The sequence below is a fragment of the Larus michahellis genome, chromosome 12, assembly GCF_964199755.1.
Source record: "Larus michahellis chromosome 12, bLarMic1.1, whole genome shotgun sequence".
Classification (NCBI taxonomy): domain Eukaryota; kingdom Metazoa; phylum Chordata; class Aves; order Charadriiformes; family Laridae; genus Larus; species Larus michahellis.
In genome coordinates this window covers 5,837,627-5,858,364 of record NC_133907.1, presented here as the reverse complement: position 1 = coordinate 5,858,364, position 20,738 = coordinate 5,837,627, and the positions used below count along the sequence as shown (strand labels likewise).

The 20,738-nt window shown below is 60.9% G+C and overlaps 2 protein-coding genes across 3 annotated transcripts in view; one reads left to right on the top strand and one right to left on the bottom strand.

Moving 5' to 3' along the window:
- The window catches only part of LOC141750230 (bactericidal permeability-increasing protein-like), a 63,397-nt gene that overhangs the window by 1,648 nt on the left and 41,011 nt on the right, over positions 1-20,738 (top strand). The window contains exon 1 of one of the 2 annotated variants that reach the window (XM_074604979.1): positions 299-434. The exons of the other annotated variant lie outside the window; for it this stretch is intronic. The gene's annotated coding sequence lies outside the window, so the exon portion shown is untranslated. Of the gene's footprint in view, positions 1-298; positions 435-20,738 lie in introns of those variants that run through there. 2 annotated transcript variants of the gene reach the window in all.
- TGM2 (transglutaminase 2) lies at positions 4,052-19,149 on the bottom strand. Its single transcript, XM_074604977.1, has 13 exons — positions 18,721-19,149; positions 16,191-16,370; positions 13,309-13,551; positions 11,991-12,109; positions 10,951-11,079; positions 10,215-10,395; positions 9,143-9,278; positions 8,922-9,025; positions 8,555-8,794; positions 8,089-8,361; positions 5,325-5,485; positions 4,939-5,075; positions 4,052-4,619 (listed from the first exon to the last, which is right to left on the bottom strand). Exons 1-13 carry the CDS (start codon positions 18,728-18,730, stop codon positions 4,463-4,465), a joined length of 2,070 nt encoding a protein of 689 aa, XP_074461078.1. The 5' UTR covers positions 18,731-19,149; the 3' UTR covers positions 4,052-4,462.

Genomic DNA, 20,738 nt, shown 5'->3' with positions numbered 1-20,738 from the left:
CTCAGGTTCCAGCGGTGCAGCCCCGGGAGGGAGATGTTTAAGGTAAATGAGCGCTTTGGGCACTGAAATCCCCACTGAGCACACAGCAGCCTGAAGGGCCGGCGTTTTGCAGCCCCACCGAGCCTGGACCCTTGACAGCGGTTGCGAACACATTTCTCGGAGCTTTCCTCCGCTCAGGGATTTGCTGTGGGATTGCAGCCTGGCTGCTGCTGAAATAAATCAGTGTGAGAGCTAATAATAAATTGTCAGCAGATTTAGGGTCTTGTCTTTTCTTTCTGGGAAGAGACAAGCGGCTGACCGAAAGCACTCCCGTCTGCTGGAAGCGCCTGGCTGGCTCTCACCAGTTTCCTTACTGGTTTGTCTGTCTGAGTCCAGCCCGGGCAGGATGGGGACCTGCCCTGCAGAGCAGAGGAGACCCAGGACCAAAATCCCAGGTGGGTGTCAGGAGGATGGGGCCAGGCTCTTCTCAGTGGTGCCCAGTGACAGGACAAGAGGTGACGGGCACAAACTTGAACGTAGGAAGTTCCACCTAAACATGAGGAGGAACTTCTTTACTCTGAGGGTGGCAGAGCCCTGGCACAGGCTGCCCAGAGAGGTGGTGGAGTCTCCAACTCCGGAGACATTCCAAACCCGCCTGGACGCATTCCTGTGCCACCTGCTCTGGGTGACCCTGCTCTGGCAGGGGGTTGGACTGGGTGATCTCCAGAGGTCCCTTCCAACCCCTGCCATTCTGTGATTCTGTGATCCCGGGGCTGGGCTGGTGGCTGTTCCCTCCTGGGGGCTGGGTAACGGGTTTGGGCCGGCACAGAAAGGCTGTTTGAGTGGTAACTCTACTTGATGGCCACGCTGAAAGGAGTGTCTCTCCGTGGTGTCTCCTGCACCTCCTGTGGTCTTGGGAAAAAAGGTGGATGGTTTCCCGTGGGAGTGCAGCGGGAGCTCTGGCCATCTGGGATTTATTATGTGGGTTTTTTCTTGCTGCTTGCCAGTGCCACAGGTGTCCCGTTGGTTGGGTGAGCGTAAAAACATGTCTCTGTTTGTGGAGAAGAAGGGAGAGCTTTGGAGAGGTGGTGGATTTTGAAAATCCCACAGAATTGTTCTTGTGCACGCTCTGATTTATGGTGGTTTTTCCTAGTCTCAATCCATCAGTGAAGGGAAGTTAAAGGTCCTCGAGTCTGAAATGAGTTTACAGTCACTTCATGGCAAGTCAGCATCTCTGGCGAGCTGAGATGTATTAATAACCTCTCCTCTACGCGTAAATAGTCTCGCGTTGCTTTGGCACTTGGGCTAATGCTGAATTACGAATTGTCCCGTGCAATGGATGCTGTAAATATTTAATTTATAATTTATGGCTTGCATGGCAAGAGTGCCGAAGAGTCTCACAGGTGTAGCACAGTGCACAGCGTTCGGGCATCCAGGGATGTGCGCAGGGAAGCTGTCCCCAAGCCATGGCAGCCAACGGAGCCTCTTCTGCCTGGGCTGCAGGACCCGTCGCACTGTTCTCACGGTCCTTAAAGGATGACCAAGAAGGTGCGTGGAGCAAGCACCTGTGAGCTTGGTGGAGGTGCCTTAAGTAATTCGTTAGGCTCTGCAAACAGTCTGGAAGGGGGTGGTGGTTGCTGGATAACGGGGGGGAAACCAGCCCCAGAGAGCGCCAAACCCCAGACCCAAACCGTGAACGCATTTGGAGTCTCTTAGGAGCTCGTTTCTCGACAAGCAGCCGTGCTCTGCCGAGCCTCAGATGGATGGGAGTGACCTTCAGAAATAGCTGTGCTAATGTTTATTTTATCAGGACCCAGCTTCGAACCAGAGGAGCTGCCGGTTATTTTTAAACCAGGCATTGAGCAGCTTGAAGCCTGGCTCAGCAGAGCCGCGTGTAACAAATGCTCTTTAAAGTACGGCTGTGCATCATCGCTGGCTCTGAGGAATGTTCCTGACAAGGGAAGGCAGGGCTGGGTTCATGCTGTTAACTCCTTCGGCCACCGCCGCTCCTCTGGGGCTCTCTGTGCTCTTGGGACTCGTGTTTCGGGGGTTGATGGTGCCAGGGCTGGGAGCTGGCGTGGTCCCCACCGCTCGCCCTCCTGGCTGCAGGAGGAGAGAATCCCCATCCCCGTCTCTCCCGGAGTTCCTGTCCTGCTCCAGCACTGCAGGGTGGGCACTCTCAGTTTCTTCCCTTGGGAGAGCTGCTCCTGGGAGCTCCACAGCCTTCCCGGGGGCCGGACCCTTCCTCCCCACCTGCCCCCGCGAGAGGCACCACCAGTAGTCCCTCCACAGCCCCGCCGTGGTCCCAGCTGCATCTTCTGGTTGCATTTGAGAAAAGCAGGATGGAGACATGTGGCGGTTAAACCTCCGCACGGTACGGCGAGAAGGATCGCGTGGCCGTCCCGGAGGGTTGTCTTGAAGGATTTTTGGCAGACAAATAACCTGCTGCCATGTACAAAGCCTGAGCCTGGCAGTGCCCACCCCAGCCCTAGCCTGGAGCAGAAGCCGGGGCTGCCGCCTGCCCCTGGCCGGGATGGAGCCAGGGGCAGCTCCTGCCAGCTCTCTTGGGGTAGAGCAGAGCCAGGGCACTGGGACGGCTGGCTGGGGACCCCCCTGCCAGACTTGGGAGAGGCGAGCAGCTGTGGCTGGAACACATGACATTTTATCTCATCTCAAAGATAAACAGAAAGAGAAGCTGGAGGACGGGTTGTCCTGGGCAGAAAATGCTCCCAGCTCCCCATCCACCCCGGATCCTGGCTGGGATGGGAGACTCCAACAGCTATTGTCGGTGTCGGGGTGACAGGGACCAGCTGGGTGTGAGCTCACCGAGCAGGGTCACCTTGTGCTACAGACTGTCCCCCAGTTTGGGTGCTCGGTGGCTGGGCTGGGCGCGTCCCCCCTCTGCCTCGTGCTGCTGGGGATGTGGGATGTGGCTGCAGCAGGAGACCACCAGTTCCGTAATGGTCTTTCTGGATGTTGTTTAACGTGGGCAGGGGGACTCCCGTGATGAGAGAGTCACCTCTCTCCCATGGGGAGAAAGAGGGAGGGTTGTGTTCTGGCAGGGGAAGTGTTTATCTTCAGCAGTGCCTTGACCCCTCTTCCAGGCTTGAGACAAACCCCCACGCTCCTCCCGCATCCCTGTGCTCAGACACCCCTTTTCCCTCGCTCCCAGGTCGTGTTTCTTGTGTTTCGGCTGCCGGCTCATGCTTTCTCCGGCCCCTATGAGAGCCTGGGTGTGCAAAAGCTGGTTGTTTAATTTCCCGTATGGGTTTTCTCTCCTATCCTTAGCGCCCAGCCACAGCACCGTGCCATCCCTGCTATGGGAGAAACACACCAGGGACGCGTGGAGTCTGCATCAGCCCCTGGCGCCGCGCTGCCTCGCAGTCTGACGCGGGTTCACCCATTGGTGACCCATTGGTTCACCCGTGGGTGCTGCCGGGTCCCGCTGTGGGAGCGGGAGAGCCACGGGGGTCACCGCTCTTTTGGGGGTACAGCCCCTGAACTGCAGAGCACCCCGGGGTGCTGGGCTGTGCTCGGGGGCGGAGGGAGGTGGGTGAAGCGGAGCCGACAGCGGGGGTTCAGTGCAGCCACGCACCAGCCACAGCAATAAACCACAGCGACAGCGCCGGGCTGGGGGTGAACTCGCCCTCCCCCACCCCTCGGGCACTGGGCGAGGAGCTGCTGGGTGCCTCCCTTCGGAGAGGATGCTCAAGAAGAGCTGGGTCTGGCTTTAAAAGTGAAAAATAGAGTTTTTATTCGGTGCTTGCATAGTTAATTCACGTCAAGGTAACGTCCCATCCGTCACTGCGCAGCGGGTGCAGTGACAGCAACTGTTATGAAAGCGAATACCCTGCTCTACCTGTGCAGGAGGGTTATATGCAGTATGTATTTATATAGCTATAAATAGATTTGTTATATATGTATATAGCATATAAACAGCTTTGTGCTCACAGTATACAATCTTTTCTCTGCTGAATCGCGTCCAGAGAACTGTAACGGCACGCGTGAGCACGGCGGAGGTGCAGTCAGTGCTGGAGAAGTTTGTTCTGCTCTTTGATTTATGAAATCCGCTCCGCGGGCCGGGGCTGGCAGCGCTGCAGAAGGAGGAGGGGGCCGGCCCCAGCCCGGCGGTGCTGGTCTCGGGGGTCCCTGCTGCACCCGGGACAGGCAGGACGGGGACATTGCCACCCTGTGGGGTGAGGGAAAGGCAGTGAAGCGAGCGGCTGCCGCAGGGACCCCTGAACACCCCCAGCCCCTCTCTCCTCTCCCTGCTGCCGTCGCTTCTCTCCCCACAGCACCGAGCGCTCCCGCGGAGGAGCACGGCATCGCGGCCGCTGCGTCGGGGTCAGGCTGGGCTTCGGCAGTTGTCCTTCCCTGCACCGCTGGGACCGTCTTTGGGTAAAGCGAGTGGGGGGCCGGCGAGCCCCCGAGCAGGAGGGGAGGCAGGGTCTCTGCAGCGGGGGGGGGGGGCTGCGGCGGCCGCTCAGTTGGGCTGGGGCGCGATGATGACGTTGCGGTAGCCCTTCACCCCCGTCAGCTTGTCGCTCTCGAAGTCCACCATCAGCTTGCGCAGCCCGGCCTGGCTCGGCACGAAATCCAACCTGAACTTGGCCACCGCCTGCGGTTCCACGGGCTCCTCGCTGGGGGAGGACAGGGGGTCAGCAGGGCGGCCACTCTCCCTCCTGCTGACCTGTCACCCTCCCCGTGCCCACGGTGCTGCAGGACGGCACTGGGATGCTGGGAAGCAGGGAACCCCCTTGGCATGGCCCAGCCCCCCCCCTCCCCAGAGATGCTCCGAGCCCCTCGCACCCCGCGGGGACCACTGCAGCCCCAGCTCCCCCTGTGCCCGTAGCAGAGCCAGGCCATGGGCCTGCCTTCCACTGGGGGCTCCAGGCACAAAAATCCACCCCTACCCCATTCCCAATGGCACGGCCGGGTTAAGGAAGGAAAAGCTCTTACAGCTCCTTGACCTGCTGCCCATCGGTGAGACCGCTGCCCTCCACCACGAACACGCAGTTGTTCAGGGGGACTGCGAGGGGGTTCACCAGGCTGATCTCTGCCACCAGCTTCCGATTCTGCATCGGCTCCCCTAAAATCTGCAAGCAAATGGAGTTGAAGACCCAGCATCACCCTGCCTGGGGGCCATGGTGCTCCCCCTGCCCCGGGGCCAAGGCAGGTCCCTGGGGATGCTCGGAGATGCAGGAACAAGCCCTGCTGTGGTGGGGTTGCTCCAGCCCCAGGGCTCAGATCACTGGGACCGAGACCCCAGGGTGATTGCAGGAACCCCCTGGGAATGGGAAATGTCCCCTCCAAACCCACCTGGGACAGAGCAGCTGAGCCCTTACCCTGATCTTGATCTCCGGGTTCTGGATGTAGACGTCCCTGATGGCCACGATGACGTCGCCAGTCTGGTACTCGGTCAGGAGAGCCACCACCTTGATGAGGTTGTCCTGGGTCAGGTTCTCCCTGTAATTCTCATACAGGATCCGCAGGGGCACTCTCTTTTCTGGAAGGGGAAGCGGAGCGGGGTCAGAGCTCGCCCCTTCCCCAGCCCAGCACCTGCAGCCCCATGATGGCACCCAGCTGTTCTGGGCTCCCCAGGAGCTTCTCCAGGATGGGGAAGTCTTGGGGGAGCTGGGGACACCCGTGCTGGGAAGGGGTACCACAGTGTGGGCAGGCACCACAAGCTGCCGGCTGGAGCGCCCACAAGAAAGCCTGGTCTGGGGGATGTCTTGCCTAACTGCTTCCCCAAGAAAATGGGTTATATTTAGCTGCCACCAACCCCCAGATCACCAACGTTTCCCAAATGAGCCTCAGACACCTTCAGCTGGTCACCCTGTGCCCGGCTGGGTCCTCGGGGTGCTGGGTGCCGGTGCTGCTCCCACCCTGCAGGGACACAGGGTTGCGAGCGCCCGCCTTGGGGTGGCAGGGGGGGACCTCACAGCCTGGCCGAGCTCCAGAACCAGGGGCCAGAGGTGACATTCAGGACACAGCGGGGGAAGGAGCCACGTGCCAGGGCAGGACCCCGGCGCTGCACCTGCACCAGGGTCCCGGAGGGGCTCCGACAGCCGGCCTCGCTCAGCTCTGAGCATCGTTTATCCAAAAACTGTCTCAGGGACTGGGCTGTCTCATGCTGAGGGGGGAAAGGAAGGCAACCAGCTGCCGAGCTGTTGTGGGAAAGGACCTCAGAGAGGCCGTGACCGCTGGAAGCGAAGCCTGGTGTTCCCAGGGCAAGACGTGAAGTGCTGGAGCATCGGCTGAGGCTGCGGGGAGAGGAATGGGCTCAGCACCGCTCCGGCTGGGCTCCCTGCGCCGGCACAGAGTGCAAGGGCTCCCTAAAGGGGACTCTGGGGATTCCCAGGGTGTGTATTCCCAGGCGGGAGCTGAGGGGAGAATCTTCAGGAGCTTGTAATTAAAATTGCAGAGAAAGTGATGTTGGATTAACTTGTGGACGGGAACGTTGAAGACCTTAAAGTCCAGCAGGGCTTGGCCCCCACCGACCCCATCCAGCCCCACAGCAGAAGGCTCCAAAGCATCTCTACAGGCACTCGCAGATGCTGGTACCCGCCAGTGCCGACACCACAGGGATGGGGTGCCAGCGTGAGCAAAGGCAGCGTCCCAATTCCCTTTGTGACAGCAAGAGTGGGCACATTCGGTGTTCCCTTAATGCAGCTCAACAAATAGCAGAGCGCCGAGCGCTGCATTTGTTACGGGCCCTATTAGAAGAGCAGATCTTGGCTTAGATTAAGAATTAAGCTGTTCCAGGACAGCAGATGTATTGCATTTCCAAGCCCTGAAGGGTCTGTGGAAAACTGACATAAATCAAAACTCTTGTTTAATTACCAGGCGGTAATGCTAATTTGTAACAAAGGCTAACAAAGGTTCAACGGGCCGCCCCAGGACAGCTCTGCGGTGAAAGCTGTGAGATGTCGCGCCCACCCAAGAAGGAGCCGTCGAGAGCTCCAGTGCCGCGGTGACCAGCCTGGGACCGTGCTCTCGGAGCTGACCCGGGGTCAGTCCCGCTCTCCCTGCCTGTGGGAAAATCCTGCCGCAGAGCCCAGCTCCGGCTTGTGGAGCAGAGGCATGTGGAAGAGCAAGAGAGGGATGCAGGAAAGAGGGGTGCAGGAGAGAGGGATGCGGCAGAGCGCCCTGGGATGAGAGCCCTGCGATGCGCACAGCTTGCTCCCTCGGCACGACAGATGCAACGGCAGTAACTTTTCGTCCTCTCTAAATGCATTCCCAGCCCCCTGCCTGAGCAACGTTCCTTAGCCTTTCATCAAAGATTAAAAATCCGCAGTGGTAGATAAATAAGGGCGCAGCCCTGAAGGAGGGAGGCATCACTTTCCAGCGTAGCTCGTAGCTCGCCTGGGGCTTTGCCCCTCGAGGCAGTCGCTGGTGAACGGGGGTGTTGGGGAACACAGGGCTGCCGGATGGAGAAACACCCCGGCGCCGGCTCTGGGTGCTGGCTGCTCCCACCGCCCAGCCCCAGGCTGTGCTTTAATGCTGCTGTTATTCCATGGGATTAAACAGAAACCTCCAATTGCTGCCCTGCACCAGGCTGGTGTGTGCCGACCTGATGGTACAACCGGAGGGGATACCTCCAACCCGTGGTGATGGTGCCACTGGAGGGGATACAACCCCTGCAGTGCTGGGCAGTGCCAGGCTGGAGAAGAGAAGAAGGGAAGGCTGAAAGCAAAATCCAGCCCTTGGCTCACATCTTGTTTTCATGGAAGGTTGGTGCTGATGCTCAGGCCCTGCGCGGGGGGCTCCGTGCGTGCCTGCAGCCCTCCCCACTGCTCCCGGCTCCCCGCGCTGACCCCCCGATGGGACCTGCCCAGCTCTTACTGCTGCTTGGCTGGTGTGTGTGCGACTGGCAGCCACAGGATTTCCTCTCTGGAATGCTGTCAGCGTGGAGCCAGGACCTGGCGGTGGTGGCTCCTTCCCCCGGCTGCGAGGGCTGCCCCGGACACCACGGTGGTGCTGTGCCGGGGGGACCCATCCCTGCCTCACTGCAGACCCCAGAGATGCAGCCGAACGCAGGGAAAATGGTTGCCCTGACCCCAGCCCTGACTGGAGCATCCTCTCCTCGCTCGCCAGCGGGTCCCTTACCTGCCCAGGGTTCGAGGGTGACATTCAGCAGGTCCTTCATGCCGCACTGGGGCCCGACGGTGCCGTTGTAGCTGGTGGGTCGAGCGCACAGCATGAGCCGGCAGACTCGCTCCGTGTCTGTGCTGTTGTTGATGACGGCAAAGACGTCGAAGTCGCAGCCGTTGTTCGCGCCCTCCGACAGCTTGATCTTGAGGTGCAGCCCCTCGTCCTCCTCCCTGAGCGATCTCGTCTCGTGCTCTGCCTTCGCAAAAACTTCTCTCTCCTTTTCAGACCCTGCGGTGCACGGAAAAAAAATTTGGTTCTCAGGGGGAATATGGGGAGGGCACGGTCTGGGCTGCTTTGCCCTGATGCCTGGAGCCCTCCTGGTGCAGCTTCTGCATTAATTAATCATTCCCCCCACTCTGTTTCACAACAGCCGACACCCCCCCCCCCCCAGGGTGTCTCTGCCCCCTCTGCTGCCCCGTACCCTCCGGGTACTTGTAGGTGTGGGTGATGTCCTCCCTGCTGTCCCTCCCCACGCTCTTGGTGCTGATGTTCTTCCCCACGACCGAGGAGTGGGTGCTCTTCTTCTGCGTCCCATCGCCCTGCACCACCCAGTACACCACGTCGGCGTTCACCTCCGCGAAGATGAAGGGGATGTCGTACTTCAGCTGCAGGTCGCCCTCCCTGATGGCTTTGACGGGGGCCGGCCCGCAGCAGAAAACCCCTGCAGGGAACGGAACCGCTGTCACCACCCAAGGTTTGGCCACCACAGGGGCAAGACACGGTCATGGCGGGGGGAGACCCTGCTGTGCTGGGGGCGGGATGGAGCACCCGTGTGGTGCACGCCGTACCTTCGCTCTTCTCCTGGGGGGTCGGGTCCAGCGCCTGCCAGCCATCGTAGCCGGGTGCCAGGTCTGGACGGGCCATCCAGGATTCCACCCAGCAGTGGAAGTTCCTGCAAGGGAAGCCAGGACGTAGGGGCTTCAGCCTCCCCCAGCGCCCACCGGGCTCCGGGGAAGGAGCAAACGCCGCCCCAGGGGTGGGCAGGCTGGGGTCCTGCCGCGCCGCTCACCAGATCATGTCCCTGGAGCGCCGGTCCTCCTTCCCCGTCTCGTTGAGGTAGCGGTCGATGATCAGGTTACCGTTGGTGTCGTGAGCTGAGTTGTAGTTGGTCACCACCCGGCTGGGGATCCCCAGGCACCGCATGACTGCGGGGAGGCAGGGCAGGGTGAGACGGGGTCCCGGCTTTGCACGGCTCCTGTCCCTCGGAGCCCCAGATTTGCACGGCTCCTTGGCCTTCTCTTTCCCACCCAAAAAAGGTACCCAGGGCCCGATCCCCAGGACAAACCGGCTCCTGCCGTCGCCATGGGACTCTGCACGCCAGGCGGGTGGCAGGCGGCACTGACAGTCTGTCGGGTTTTGATATTGCAGGAGAAAAAAGGCACAAAAGCGGCTGCGAGTGCTTTTGAAGGAGTGCACGGGCAGCAGCGCGCTGCAACCTCTTATTTAATCTCACAGCTGCCTTTTACTGCGAGCGGAGCTCCCTGGGGAATGGGGAGGTAGTTATAACGCTTCAAAGGAAGGCTATAAACTTCTGAGAGTTGCGGAAAATCCACTTTAGTTTTCTGCTCTTTCTCTCCTCAAAAAAAAAAGGACCTCATAGATCTGTGATATAGAAACGCACATGCGCGCTCGCGCAACCCCGCAAGGGCAGCGTTTCTTCACAGGGCAAGTGTGCGTGTGTGTGTGTTTTTCTCAAGAGAAGCGAGCCTGGAATTTTTTCTTCTCTTTTGCCCCAGCTTGACTGCCTCGGTGGCAGTGAAATTATTTTGATCTCAGTGGATTCATGGCTTTCTTGCAAACTTGACCTTAAAAGCCACTTTCCTTCTCCTGCGCCTTGAGTCCAACACCTCCCTCTCTGCCAACTGAAAAGCCCTTTTCTATAATTTTTTTTCCCCCTCTATTTCCCGACAAATTAGAATAACAGAGAGCTTAATTGCTAAGCAATCATTGCGGGCTGATTGTAATCAGTCCCAGCCTGTTCCCTCCTGCTGCAGCACAGGGAGTGGGCTGCGGGGGTGGGAGATGGGAAGGGGACACGGATGACCCCGGGAAAGGGGACAGGGGGACACGTCTGCTCTCACCGGTACACGCCACGGCAGCGAAAACCCAGCACTGGCCGTACTTGACTGGCTGACACCCAAACTTCTTCCACCTCTTGAGAATATCCACGCTCCCGATCCAGGCCATGGGGCTCGTCCCGTCTTCGTAATTGTTGTCCCACCGCCCCGCCAGCACCCCCCGGTCCTCGTCGTTACAATTTACCTGCGGCACGAGACAAGAAGGGGCCGTGATGGAGGGATGGCCGGGCACGGAGGGGCAGGAAAAAGCTGGCGAGGGAAGGAAAGCTCACACGTGCCAGCCATCCTGGAGCAGTGCAAGAGCTCACCGGGATGCAGGGGTGGATGGCGAGGCTGTAATCAGGATGTGCTAATTGGGGATGGATTTTAGAAGCGTGTCCTCCCGCCTGGCATTTGGGTTGCGGTTATAAAGCGCAGCAGCCAGAGGGGAGCAAAGGCTGCTCCCGGGATGGTGCGTGCCCGCCTCTGCTATTTCTCTCCTCTTAAAAGGATATTTTTTATATATATATATATTTATATATATGCGATATATGTATATATATAGTGGGAAGGTTGTAAAGGGGATGTGAAACTCCCCAGCGAAGGAAACTGGTGCAACTGGGAGGGGAATGGCAAACGCCACCTCTCTCTCACCGAGGGGGGAGGACAGCAGGGGGGTGTTTGCATGGGACGTGGGGTTCTGGGGAGCTTGGGGACACCCTGCCGGCTGCGCTGGTGGCCGGAACCCCATGGGACTCACCATGGCGCTCACCACCCTGCCGATGTACACGGGGTCATTGCGGCGGGAGCAATCCTGGTTCTGGTCCCTCAGGAATTTGGGGTTTATGTCCAGCAGGTTGAGGCAGATGGACAAGATGTCATCCTCGAACTGGTACAGAGCCGGGGAGAAAAGATGTGTGAGGTCCCCACGGTGCAGGGGGGTCTCTCCTGCCTCGGTCCCCCCTCCCTGGCTCACCACGATGCCCCTGCGAGTGGCGTTGCTGGGCACACGGTGGGGTCACGCAGCCCCAGGGTCCCCTCCCCAAGACAGCATCCACTGAGTGACTTTCCCTGTTTTTTTTGTCACCGTGACGAGGGTCTGGTGCTGCGGCCGGCGGAGGCTCAGCCTGCGGAACCCAAGGGTAAGCTCCCGCCCTCGCGCCGGGGCCGGATCCTGCTTCCTGCAGCCGCTGCCGCACAGGGGTCAGGCAGGGACCTGACCCCCGGGGAAAACCACCTATTTCCCATCACCGGGTGAGTCACAGCCCTTCCCTGAATTGACGCACGGATGCTGCAGGGGCCACAGGCACCCCCGCTCCCACCAGCCTCACAGGCCCTCCGGAACAGCCCGGAGCTCGGGGAGGGCGTCCGGGCTCCCCCAGTGCTGGGATCCCAGCACGGCCGTGGGAGGCTGCAGCTCGGGGCACCGGCACTGCCTTATCAGCGCGGCCGGCACGGCGCTGGGGAGCGCGTTATCGGCTGCCAGCTCCCAGCGCAGTGTGGCTGCCCCGATTAGGAGCGTGTGGCCACAGGGGCCCCCAGGAACCGTGCAGGAACGCTCCCCTCGCTCCGCCACAATTCAAAGCCAGCGCGTTCCCCTCTCAGAAATGGGATCTCGGTTGGTTTGTCCCACGGCTGCATGGTGGGGCCGGATCCTCCCCGATGTGCTGGCCGCATTTGGGGTGCATGTCTGGGGACACGTATGTGGCACCAGCCCCTATGCCCTGCACTGCCAGGGCTGCACGGGCTGGGTTCAACTGGGGGTCCTGGGGGGGTCCTGGGGGACCATGCCCCGCTCACCTGGCCAAAGTTCCAGGGGGTGGAGGTGATGTAGTCGCGGGAGCCCTGGTAGATGAGTCCCTGCTGGGACAGCACGTACTCGCGGCGCTCGTCCTCGTCTCGGAGGAAAACCGTGTCCTCTGCAGGGAGAGCGAGAGGTGGGGATGGGGCTCTGCCCCGCGCCCCCCGGCCCGGCTCAGGGTCCCCCCCCTCCCTGGGGACGTGCTGGGCAGTGACTGGGGATAGGTCTGGTGGGAAATGAGACAACAGGGGCTGGAACTGCTCCCATCTGAAAAAGCAGCTGGAGAATTTCAACTCGGGTTGATTTCAGCTGGTGGGAAAATTTCAGTGGGCTTGTGGTTTTCTCTTCCAGTTTTTCTCGTTTCTCCCTTTCTTTCCTCCCTTGTGTTTTATGGAGTGGAGTCTTTTCCCAGGAAGGGAAACTTCCCTGGTGGGAGAAGCGAGCAGTGAGAACCAGGAACACTGCCTGAGATGGCAGCTGAAGCCATTTTGCTCTCACAGCAGTTACTCCTGGAAAAATCACTATTTACTGGAAATGTTTTCAGAAAAAAACCCAAAACACACATCCCCAGCGCCAGTGCTCGGCACAGTCCTGGGCGAGCAAAGCTTCCTCAAGCCCCTTATCTCAGTGGAGCCAGCACGGAGTGTTTGGGATTCAGGAAACGGAGCTGGGAGCGGGGCAGCACAGGGCTGCTCCTCGGGACAGAGGAAGGACACGGAGATGAAATTCCCAGCTATTGTTTGCCCAGGGTCGTTAAACCCCACAGCACCAATCCTCCCTTCTGGGTCAGGCTGCCCAAATTTAACCCGGACAGTGACACCCCCGGGAGCGCCCAGAGCTCGTCCCTGAGCCCTCAGTGGGGTCTGGGGGCAGGTGGGGGTGGGCAGGTCTGGGCCAGGTGGGGGCAATTAATTAGGGGTAATTAGGCACTTTTCCTCTGCCTGCCTCCTGGACAGGAGTTGCTGTTGGAGGCTGCCCAGGGCTTCACACCAGCTCTGCAGAGGTGAGCTCCTGCGGGGTGTCGTGTGGTGGGGACAGTGTGGATGGGTCACTGGGTGTTTGGGGCGCTGGCAAAGGGGCTGCGTGTGTCCTGGGGTGGGGGACGGTGCTCGTGGTCCTGACCTGCTGCGGGAACCACGCAAAGGTGGAAGTAAAGTGGGGATTCCTGCTTAGATCTGAGGTCAGGGCAGAGCTTGGGGCACCTGGGACCTGCCATGGTGTGAGACCTGCGGGGATGCTCCGCCCTGGCAGAGCTGGGGGGCGGCTCGTGCTCGCCTTCCCTGGGAACCCCTGGTCTCGGGAAGATGAAAGCCTCACCTGGGTGCCAGGCGTTAAAGAGCAGAACAAAGTCCCCGATGTGGCAGCTGGTGCCCTGGTAGCCGGTGGAGGTCTCCAGCGTCAGGCTGTAGCGGCCGACACGGGCGTTGGGGGGAGAGCAGAGCGAGATGGAGAGCGACCCCTCGTCCTCCTGCTGGATCACGGCGCTCCAGCCCGATTCCTCTGGGTAGTTGGTCACGGCAAAGTGGGACCTGGTTCCCGATGTTTCGATGGGGCAGGGCCCTGCCAAGAAGGAGGATGTCAGCTCTCCCCGTGCTCTGGGGGGCCTGGGAGCCCCGTGCCATGAGGGGTTGCACGAAGGGGACCTGCCCCACGAGAACCCCGCGGTGCTCCCATGCCCTCTGCCCTGCGGCGGCTGCCCGGACCTTGGCTTTTGCAACCCAGGAATGTTCATTGTTTGGTTTGTTGGATATCTGGGGCACAGGGCAGCCCAGCTGTGGGAAGCTCAGGCACGTCCTTTGCTTTTGGGAAGGGGTAGGAGGAAGAAACTTGCCCCGTGGGTGCCCCAGGGCCAGGAGAGCAGAGGGGGTGCTCACCCCAGGGCCATGTCTCCTCTCCTCAGCTGCACCCACTCCCGCTCGGAGCAGAGTCCCCGTGCCCGTGCCATTGTCCCTGCGCCCGCACAGCCCGGTCCTGCCGCAGCAGGGGGGCCCTGGCTGCGAATCCCGGAGCCCCCGCCGCCGGGATGCCCTCAGTGGGAGCCCTGCTACGCGTGCACAGCCTCAGGCGTTGCTGCAAACATCCCACGATTGGCCGTGACATCACTGGCCGCAGCGGTCCAGCCGAGGACAGCGTGATCCCTGCCGGCCCCTCCGAGCTGCCGTGGCTGCGGCCAAGCCACCTGCGCCGAGCCAGCTCCAAACACCGCTCCTCCGGGGAGCGGTGACGCCCAGCCCTGGCCGCGGTGATGCCAATGCCGGTGCCCGTGGGGGGCTGGCTGGCAGCCCGTGCAGCGGTGCCACAACGGTCTGCTCCCCCCCCCCCCCCCCCCCCCGCCATCACCCCTGGGAGCACAGCCCCGGGCTGGTCCCCCGCCAGCCTTCGCCCGCAGCGTGGGCAGGACGCCAGGCGAGTCACCAAAAATACTCATGAACTCATGCGAGTGACACAGTTTCTCCTCTCTGTCCTTTCAGGGGAGGTTGGGTTGAGCTAACTGTGTCCTTTTGGCAAGGGTCAGCCTGGTGCTGCTGAAGGGACGGCCAGCCATGGGAGCCTGCCGCCTCCTCCTCCTCTTCCTCCCTGCCTGCAAAGCCCACGGCATCCCCCCAGGGCTCAGATGTCTGAGCAGAGCTCTTCAAACACAGCTGCTTTAAAAACACGGGCTCTATTTTTGTACAGAGCCGTTCCCCTCTTTCCTGCGGGAGGTGGCAACGCAGCCTCGCTGTCCTGGGGAGGATAGATCTGGCAGCCCCTGCCCCGATGGGGCTGTGGGTCCAACCTCGGTGAGGGACCTGCTGGGGCCACCCAGAGCAGAAGCACCTTTGCCCTTTTTCTGCAAGCGCCGGGGCTGTGCTCCAGCCCCATGGCAGCCGCTGCCAGCCTGCGCCTTTGCCCCAGGAGGCTGCGCCGCGGGGCTTCTCCTCGCTTGTGAAACCAGGCTGGCATCGCCCGGGGTGCAGCACCACCTCGTAAAAACCCGGTGGGTTTGAGCGGGGGGAAGGGGGGCAGACCCCCACCATGGTTGCTTTGGGACGGGGGGCGATGGGGGAGATGCCGGTTTAGGGTGAAGCCGGGGAGGTGCTGGGATTGCGTTTGTCACGCCGTGGTGGGGTCAGAGCTTTTAGGAGAAAAGGCAAAGAGTGTTTTACCCTGTGAAGAAACCCGGGTGCAGTTTCACTTTGAGTTCTGCCCTGATTGACTCAGCAGGACGCTGCAGCCTCAAAATAACTCTTGCCCAAGAAGAGTTTCCTCTCCCTTTGCTCCGATCTGGCGGGGGCTGAGCCCCTTCCCGACAGCTGTGCCTGGCTCTGGCCGTGGGAGCAATGTCCCTGTCCCCGCCACTCCCAGCGGGTTCTCGCCAGGGCTACGGCAGCAGTGGGAGAAGCCCCCAGCGCAGACCCACGGGGACCTGCCCGGCTCCTGTGTACCAGCTCCGGCACCGCTCGGGGAGGGGGGTGGGGGTGCAGCAGGGCTGTGAGCTGGGGGGGCTCAATGGGAGCGTTTCCTTTCTCCAGGGTTTGTGTTTCCTGAGCAAACCCCGCTCCGGGGACGTCTGAGCGACGGCGGGGGGGGCAGGGGTGGCTGGGTAAAAAGACCATCAGCAAAAGCGCCATGAAACCCTCTGGCTGAAAAGATTCTCTTGCTGCTGTTTCTCGGAAGGGCAAGAGACTCGGGAGGGTTCTCTGGCCCTTCCTGGTGAGTTGGCAGCTCCAGCCTGGCCCCAAGTCCGGCTTGGCACCAGGGAGGAGGAGGAGGCAGCAGCAGCTTTTTGTTTTATTTCTTTATCGCTTCCCTTCAGCTCTCGTTATGGAGCAGACTTTCTACCTATTCTCTTTATCTGAATTGTAGACTGGTTTGGGTTGGAAGGGACCTTAAAGATCACCCAGTGCCACCCCCTGCCCTGGGCAGGGACACCTCCCACCAGCCCAGGTTGCTCCACGCCCCGTCCAACCTGGCCTTGAACCCCTCCAGGGATGGGGCATTGACAACTTCCCTGGGCAACCTGTACCAGTGCCACGTCACCCTGACAGTAAAGAATTTCTTCCTAATATCTAATCTAAATCTCCCCTCTTTCAGTTACTGTTACCCCTCGTCTTACCACTATGCTCCCCGATAAAGAGTTTTTCCCCATCTTTTTCGTGAGCGTGGGGCGAGCCCTGGGGCAGGCTCTCTCTCATGGCACAGGGCACGGTGGCACTCACCCGTCTCGACGTTGAAGGCGAGTTTGTCCACCCCCTCCTCGTAGCTTCTGCCCGAGAAGTGCAGGGTGATGGTGAAGGGCTGCCCCCGCCGCACCACCAGCTGCTGGCAGCCCATCTCCGCCGTCCGGTGCTCCCGGCCGTTGCGCTCGCACTGCAGGTCCCATGTCTCCAGCACCAGGTCTGCAAAGGAAGCAGCGTGTACAGCTCTTCCCCTCCGCCGCGCGTTCCCGGGGTGCAGCCGTGCCCCGCACACGCAGCCCCCGCATTCGGGCAGAAGGGACTATTACCCCCACCCTCGGTGCTGGTTTTTGGACCTCGGTGCCGGGGTTTGGCAGCCGCCTCTGCCCAAGCTGCCCCGTCCTCCCTTGATGTGAGTATCCCTCCTGGAGGGCTCTGCAGGCTGGGCTCACATCCTGCGCTGCGAGCGGAGCACCCCGGGGCAGGGGTTCTGCAGCCAGGCGTCAGCTGAGCTCGCAGCAAAGCACTGCCCTCCCGCCCGAGCTCTGTGCCATATTTCTTGTGCCCTCCACGGTACCACCACGGAGCAAGAGGCACCATGTGCTGCCAGAGCTGTGCCAGGTCCACGGCTCATGGCATCCAGCGCTGGAGCAAAGCCCAGGGCTCATCTCTGCTTTCTGGGAGGTGTGGGGCCCGTCGGCTGGGTTTTGCTGTCTGTGTGCCCCCGCCCCAAATGAGCACCCCTGAGCCTGGGGAATGCCAGGGATGGTTCTGTGCCTCGGCCAGGCTGAGGGCAGCCCTCTGGGCAGATTTACCGCTCCGCGACTGCTGACAAATCGGGGAGATCCACCGTAAATTCGGTGACAAAGAGGGTGTCTGATTCCCTGGCCTCGGGCGCTCTGCCCTGCTCTGCCTCCCAGCCCAGGCAGGGCTGCGTGCCGGGGCAGCCAGCGGCCATGTCCTCGCCGGCCCAGGTGCTGGGCTGGAGCGATGTGCTATCGTTTATCATTGTTCAAGGCTAGTGACCCTGGAATGCTCTGCCAGCAGACCGGTTAATTGCCAAAATAAACAAAAGCGTTTAGTGGAGGAGAGCACACAGTGAGCTCAGCACCAGCCAGGGACCGGGGCGGCTCGTGAGGGACGATGCGGGGCTCGCTGGCCTTGTGCTGCAGCTCTCCCTGGCTGTGCCTTTCCCCGTGCTGGCATGCCAGCAGCGGTAGTCACCGAGCCCTCCGTGGGCTGGTGCCAGGTGGAAATGGCTGCCTGTTCCCAGAGTTAAATGGAAACGCCACTCCCGGCTCTCCGGGCATGTGGACACCGTAGTGTGCATCCAGGGGAGGTGGTCGGGCTCATCACCGACCCTCACCGTGCTGCAGGAGCTGCTGTGGACAGCTGAGGCTGTCCATAAATAAGGGCAAGGTCCCTCCAGCTGGTCTATTGGGACCCTGGACTGGGGACAGAGCACAGAAAGGTCCTTTCCTTTGCCACCTCCCCCTTTGTAAGCAGAAATACAGCTTCGTGCTACAGCGCACGAGCTGTGTGAGTGCGAACCTTGCTGACGCTGAGCCAAACTCATTGCAAATAAGCGTGTTAAGAGAGCAGGACTGGGGCTCCTCCTTGTCCCAGCCACCCAGAAAGCAGAGTGTTCGAACCACAGGTGCTTCTTCCCAAGCTGAGCAGTGCCAAGAGATGGGCAGGGAGGGGGCTGCGGTGCTACCAGGGCATGAAGGTGGCAGCGGGGTCCCAGGCACCACCGCACCGGAGTAAGAGTGTAGCAGCTCAGCTTTACGCCGGGAGGTGGTGGTGCCAGTGTCCAACCTGAGGGACCTGTGTTGACATCGCTGCTGCGGTGCCAGGAGCTGGGACAGCCCACGGTGCTGCTGGGCACCGGGGCAGAGTGATGGTCGCTCACCCAGAGGGCTGTGCGTCCATCGGTATCACACAGTCCTGTTTCCTGGGATTTTGGAGACAGGTCTGTGGTAGGTCAGGGTTGTCTTTGCCTCCCCGTGCAGGTCTGAAAAGCCACCCGTGTGGAGGGATTTCTGAAGGCCAGAAGCAGTACTTTTGACTGAGCCTCCAGAAATCCTCCTTAAACCAGGCTGGGACGTGGGCGCATGTTCCCAGTCTAGCTGTCGACACTCATCTCGGAGGGCACTGAAAGCTTTAAATAGCACCAAACTTCATTCTGTTAATACTGGCGTCGCTCTGGCCAGCGGAGAGCATTGTAGCTGTGGAGGGAGGGAAGGGAGCAGACCCAGCGCGAAACCGCTCTTTTCTTGTCACCACCGTCCACTCTTTTAGGTTTTTTTCCCATTCCCTACCGCCCTTTGCTTTAGCTGGGAGTTGGGTGAGCGGCTCTTGGGCCAGCTCGCAGGAAAACGAGCGGGCAGTTAACGGCTGAAGGTGCCGCCGAGCCCCGGCCGCGGCAGCGCTTCGCTCCCGGGCGCCCCCGCGCAGGTGCCGGGGCGGCGGCGGGGGGAGCTCGGGGGGGCGGGGGGCTCCGGCCGGTCGGCGCTGCCCGCGGGCCAGAAACCCCGGGCACCGGCGGGAGGGGATCGTCCTGCTATTTTACCTTCGGCCATGGTGCCCGGTACCGGGATGTCGCGGTCCTGGTGCTGGTAGCGGGAGGTCCTGGTCCTGGTCCTGGTCCTGGTCCTGGTCCTGGTCCTGGTCCTGGTCCTGGTCCTGGTCCTGGTCCTGGTCCTGGTCCTGGTCCTGGTGCCAGGGGAGCTGCCCCTCACCGCCCGCCGCCCGGCCCCGCCGCTCGCTCCATTTATACCGCCGCCGCGCACACCCCCGCGGCCGGGGATGGCGGAGGGAAAGAAAGGGAAAACAAAGTTTCCAGGAAACGGAGCGGTTTCGGTCCCACCTATTTAAAATAACCACCCAAAAAGAAAAAAAAAAAAAAAAATTAGTGGCCGGGGGGTGGGGTGGGGGGGTTCAGCCCCCACCCAGAAGCGGCGGGGCCCCGGCCGCCGCCGCCCCCGGGCTGGGGCTGGAAACGCTGCCGGTTGAGAGGGGAGAGAAAAAAAAAAAGAAAGAAAAAAAAAAAAAAAACCAAACCAAAAAGTGGGGGGAGGAGAGTGGGCTGTGCAGTTCACACCGAGGTGCCAGAAACTCAGGGAACGTTTTCTCCTTATAAAGTTTTCTTCCCCTGAGCCTTATCTCCATACCCGGCTATTTCTGGCAAGGGACATGGCTGCTCGGGATTGCAGCCGTCAGTCCCCCTTTCCCGTAAATGCATCCCTAAGAGATGCGGTGACCAGAGGGAAAACGTGATGGGAATTTTGCTGTTTGAGGGGAAAATGTGCTGGAAACCTTTCTGTTTGCTCTGTGGCATGGCACCACGGGGAGTGTGCACAGAGCAGGGGCTGGTGCTTTCCTTGGCACCCATTGCTCCACGCACCATCTGTCCCTCTCCTGCCTGGGGGTCTCCAGGCCCATGGGACTGCCAGCGGAGTGACCTGGGGCTGCCTGACCTGTACTGTCCCTCCCAGTGCACCCCAAGGGTGACCCGACAGACTTGAGACTGCCAAGCAGGGGCTGAGGGCAGAGTCCCTTCATGGGGTCTTGGGGTCTGGGAGTGCCCTTGGTACCCCAGCAGTGGTTTGGCTTGTGATGACTAAGGTCTTGAGAAGTTTCTCCTCTGGAGCAGACTTTTAGTTACTGGTTTTTCTTCACGTGATTTAAGCTGACCAGGGCCAGGACCAAGGATGGTCCTGCTGGAGCCCCCTGCAAACCCCCTTTCTCTGGCCCTTGGCTGGGTGCAGGATGCTGCAGCCCCTGTGCCAGAGGTGGCTGCATGCTGAAAATCCTTCTCAGCCCAACCGGTCCCCTCCCGTGGACCCCTTACCACATTCCCCTCCCAGATCCCAGGAGGTTTGGTGGCTGGTGTGTTGCTCCAAGGCTGCTGTGGGTACCAAGGACCTTCTGGTGGATGGCAATGTCCTGAAAGAGGTTGGGGTCCACCACTTGGTGTTCTTAGGGTTGCCCCACAGGGCCCACACATGGGCTGTACCCCATTAAAGCCCAGCTGTCCTGGGCTCTCTCCGTGTCCTGTTGTGTCCTGTCCTGGTCGTGCAGCTGGATCTGCTCTCCTGGCACTCGGGGTGGTCCTGGTGAAGGCTCCCTGGCCATGGGTGATACTTTTCTGCTTGGACCGCAGCACTGTGCTGGGAGGGTTTGCAGCAAGATGTGCAACCTCTTCCAGCTCCACAAAGGGCTTTTTAGTCCAGAGGGTGTCACTGTAAGGTCTGATCACACCAAGAGCACAAACCCAGGAATAGCCCTGTGAGCCAGTGACTCCTGGTGTGGCTGGGCCCCGGCCCCGCTGTGGGGACACACGGCTGATTCTGCAGCAGCGCTGCCCTGTGTGACAGCGGGCAGAAGGACCCTGGAAAGGCAGCATCCTGGGTGAAGGAGCCGAGCCGCAGTGGCCGGGGGAGTCCCCTCCTTCATCACCACCTGCGAGGGAGGTGGGGAGGGAGGTTGAGGCCAGTGCAGCAAATCCTCGCTGAGGGAAAGCTCGGGACAGCTGGTGCTAAGGAAAGCCGTCCGTGTACTGCTCCACCATGCGTGCGCACGGGCTGG

Bases quoted from the DNA above. Each gene is read 5' to 3' on its own strand.
- TGM2 (XM_074604977.1), bottom strand. The intron at 11,080-11,990 runs GTGAGCGGGGCA...GCTCTGTACCAG, and splicing joins CCCCCTGGAACTTTGGCCAG to TTCGAGGATGACATCTTGTC. The intron at 9,279-10,214 runs GTGAGAGCAGAC...GCCTCCCCGCAG, and splicing joins CGCTGCCGTGGCGTGTACCG to TCATGCGGTGCCTGGGGATC.